Source organism: Triticum dicoccoides, unplaced genomic scaffold (genome assembly GCF_002162155.2).
Source record: "Triticum dicoccoides isolate Atlit2015 ecotype Zavitan unplaced genomic scaffold, WEW_v2.0 scaffold75556, whole genome shotgun sequence".
Classification (NCBI taxonomy): domain Eukaryota; kingdom Viridiplantae; phylum Streptophyta; class Magnoliopsida; order Poales; family Poaceae; genus Triticum; species Triticum dicoccoides.
In genome coordinates this window covers 1-3,007 of record NW_021297420.1, presented here as the reverse complement: position 1 = coordinate 3,007, position 3,007 = coordinate 1, and the positions used below count along the sequence as shown (strand labels likewise).

Sequence of the window (3,007 nt, the reverse complement as noted above, 5' to 3'; positions counted from 1 at the left end):
CAGAAGTTCATTTCGTGATAAAATTCTTCACTGACAAGCTAACAACTTAAATAATAACCATTTGGGGGGTGGCGGGGGGTAATAATCCTTTCTTTTCTATTTTATTTTTCATGTTTTCTATATGTATGTTTGAGCTGATTTTTGGAACCTGGTCTCTGGTGAGCCCAGTTTCTATAAATTATAAAAAAATCGTGTTTCTAGTTCTCAACTTAAGAAATACAAAAAAATGCTCGTAAGATTTTTGATAAATGAGTCACTTCATCTATTTCCATTCAAGCAACCATCAATAAAGCTTACAATAGTTTTGAACTAAAAGGAAGCTAAAACATTACATACAGGAATCATAAATTATTTATTACATGAAACAGAAAGCGAGAGACAACAACTACGACTCAAGCAACTAACTTTTGCACATACGACTTCCATATTTCAATCATGAGCACAATCGGACTCCAACCATCGCATTCATCACATTAGAATCAAAAAAGCATGTAACATCACATCATTGTCATAAAAATGATATTGTCAATTATTCAGAAGGTAGAAATACATTCACTCATTACGGACACACAAATGGCATGATGTCTGCTCCATTTATTTTATAGATTAAGATGCATATCTAGGAACTCAACCATGTCCTTAATTTGTGCGCTGATCTTTTGAGTAATTAACAAAGGTCTGACTTAGTTGTGGTTGTTCTCCCAGAACTGAGCCTGGAGCCAGTCTATTGTATTCTTTTCCACCTGAAATGCCTTGGCAAGAACATCATCGGATATTTGTGGGTCCGACCCAAACACCGCATTGGCAATTGTGATAGCCCCTGGGTTCTGGCTGCTTAGCGCAGCAATTGCAACGGCGGGCTTGTGGGGGTTGGGGTTGAATTGGAAGTGAATGAGCCCCACCGGGAAGACAAACACATCACCTTTGTTGAGCAACTTGGAGAGGAACTTGTTTTTGTTTGGGGCGGGCTGGTTGGATGTGACAAAGCCAACGTACAGTGTCCCCTCGAGCACCGTGAGGATCTCAGTGGCACGGGGGTGCGTATGTGGTGGGTTCTGGCCCAAAGGAGCATAGTCGATGCGCGCGATTGAGATGCCGAGGGTGTTGAGTCCAGCAATCTGCATGACATTGATCAAAGTGACGTTGGATCCAACCTTGTTGGTCACCCTAGGCTTGTCGAGGTTGGCTGCCTTGAAGAAATCATCTGCGTTAACTTCCATCGGGTTCTTGCAAACAAAGCCATTGACACGAACTGGTGCATATAGGAGATGTGACATGTAAGCTCAGATCTTAGAAAGTTGTTTCGACTTGCATATAATTTACAAAAATAGATTTTAACATATTTATTTGGTGAGAACATGATGAGAAACCGGATAGTACCTGGTGAATTCATGTCGGCCACACAAAAGTCCTGGAGGGGGCTAGGATCGGAGGCAGTGGCCTGCCATGAGACCAACGCAAGAAGAGCGGCGAGGAGAAGGAAGGAAGAGGAGGATGCCATCTGATTTGTTTTCTCTCTCTCTTGTGTTCCTGTGTGTGATTGTGGTGTACGTGAGTGTTGGTTTCAAACTGCAGGGATGTATGAGTTTATATAGGTTGAGCGAGCAGCGCCTGAACTTGTGAGCAATAATAGACCTAGTCAAGTGAAACAGACCAACCAATTGAACTGGTCTCTTACTGCTAATTAAACTACTGCATATACTTTACAGGCTCCCATTTAAGACACGTTTTCCCTTTAAAGAAACAATGCAGCGTATACAGGCATATAAAGCTATTCTATGGTGCTGTGTACGGGTGAATAGTAATTATGAATGTTTCTCCATCTCACCCGAGTCGCCACAATGCATGCTGGGCCGATTCCAGGAAAATTCACCACCCATCGCTATTAAGGAAAAGATTTTTAAGACAAGAAGCATCTGGCACTAGTTTAACTAGATATCATATACTTGGTCATAGTCGGAACCAGTGCAGACAAAACCAGTCAAAGAGCAGTTCAGAAGCCAAGTCATGTAAGGCAATCAATCGTTTTCTAGCTCGATGCCGACATAGATAAAGTCACCTACTCACGCGTAGGCTTGATTCATGGGTGCATGACTTTTAAAGACATATAGAGTGACTACTACCCCTGTTCTGTTCAGTAGTTGATACAGAATCATGTGTGCAATCGACCTTTTCAAACTATGAAATTATATATTTGCCAATAGATTTTTCATGTAATCCAGCAACATAAGGCGACAGAGTAGATAGCAGATTTGTAGCAGCCCCTGTACGTTATCATCATGTTAATTAGTCGGATATTTACTTGGTCAGATGTCTCTCGGAGTGGTTGAGTACTTGCAGGAAGAAGCGACGACATTAATGGGCGAAGTGCCCAACCAAAAGGAGACCTCATACAAATGACATGACGATGGAGAGCAGGAAGTTTCCATATGATCTTAGCAAGACTAGTTAACATCTTCATGCAAAGAGTTTTATCACGCATGACCTGTTCAGTGTATAAATCTAACAATCTGGTTAGCCTTCCTCACTAGGTTCATGGCACCAGACCTCAGCTGCTTCTTTTGCTAGAGTAAATGGTGCATCAAATGACTAGACTAGGCCAGGCGGCCACTCACAAACAGATTAATTTCTTGGAGGTGTGTGTTGGCAGTTTTAGTGTAAAAAGAAGTTTCCATCAGATGATTTAATTGCAGTAGAAACTTCTTCTTAGATGCACCAGAAAGACAGACCACAAGAACGACCCCCGGAAGCAACTTTTGCACATTCAACTTGCACATTGCAACCTCTGAGCACATTACCATATAATCATCTAATATTTGCATAAACTTCTCAAGTTACCTTTTAATATGCCTAAGCGCTATTGCATCATCTGGTGTATGGCTGAGTAGTAATTACGATTATTTATCCATCTCACCCAAGTAGGCGCAATGCATGGAGGGCTGGTTCCATGAGAAGTCACGACCCATCACCATAGTTTATTAGATATCACATACTTGGTCATGGTGAG

General features: G+C 41.6%; 1 protein-coding gene across 1 annotated transcript; it reads right to left on the bottom strand.

Annotated features, from left to right (window-relative positions):
* Window positions 1–512: 512 nt before the first annotated feature.
* Window positions 513–1,545, bottom strand: LOC119347791 (germin-like protein 8-11). The gene is made up of 2 exons (XM_037616331.1): window positions 1,381–1,545; window positions 513–1,252 (listed from the first exon to the last, which is right to left on the bottom strand). Exons 1-2 carry the CDS (start codon window positions 1,499–1,501, stop codon window positions 684–686), a joined length of 690 nt encoding a protein of 229 aa, XP_037472228.1. The 5' UTR covers window positions 1,502–1,545; the 3' UTR covers window positions 513–683.
* Window positions 1,546–3,007: the final 1,462 nt, after the last annotated feature.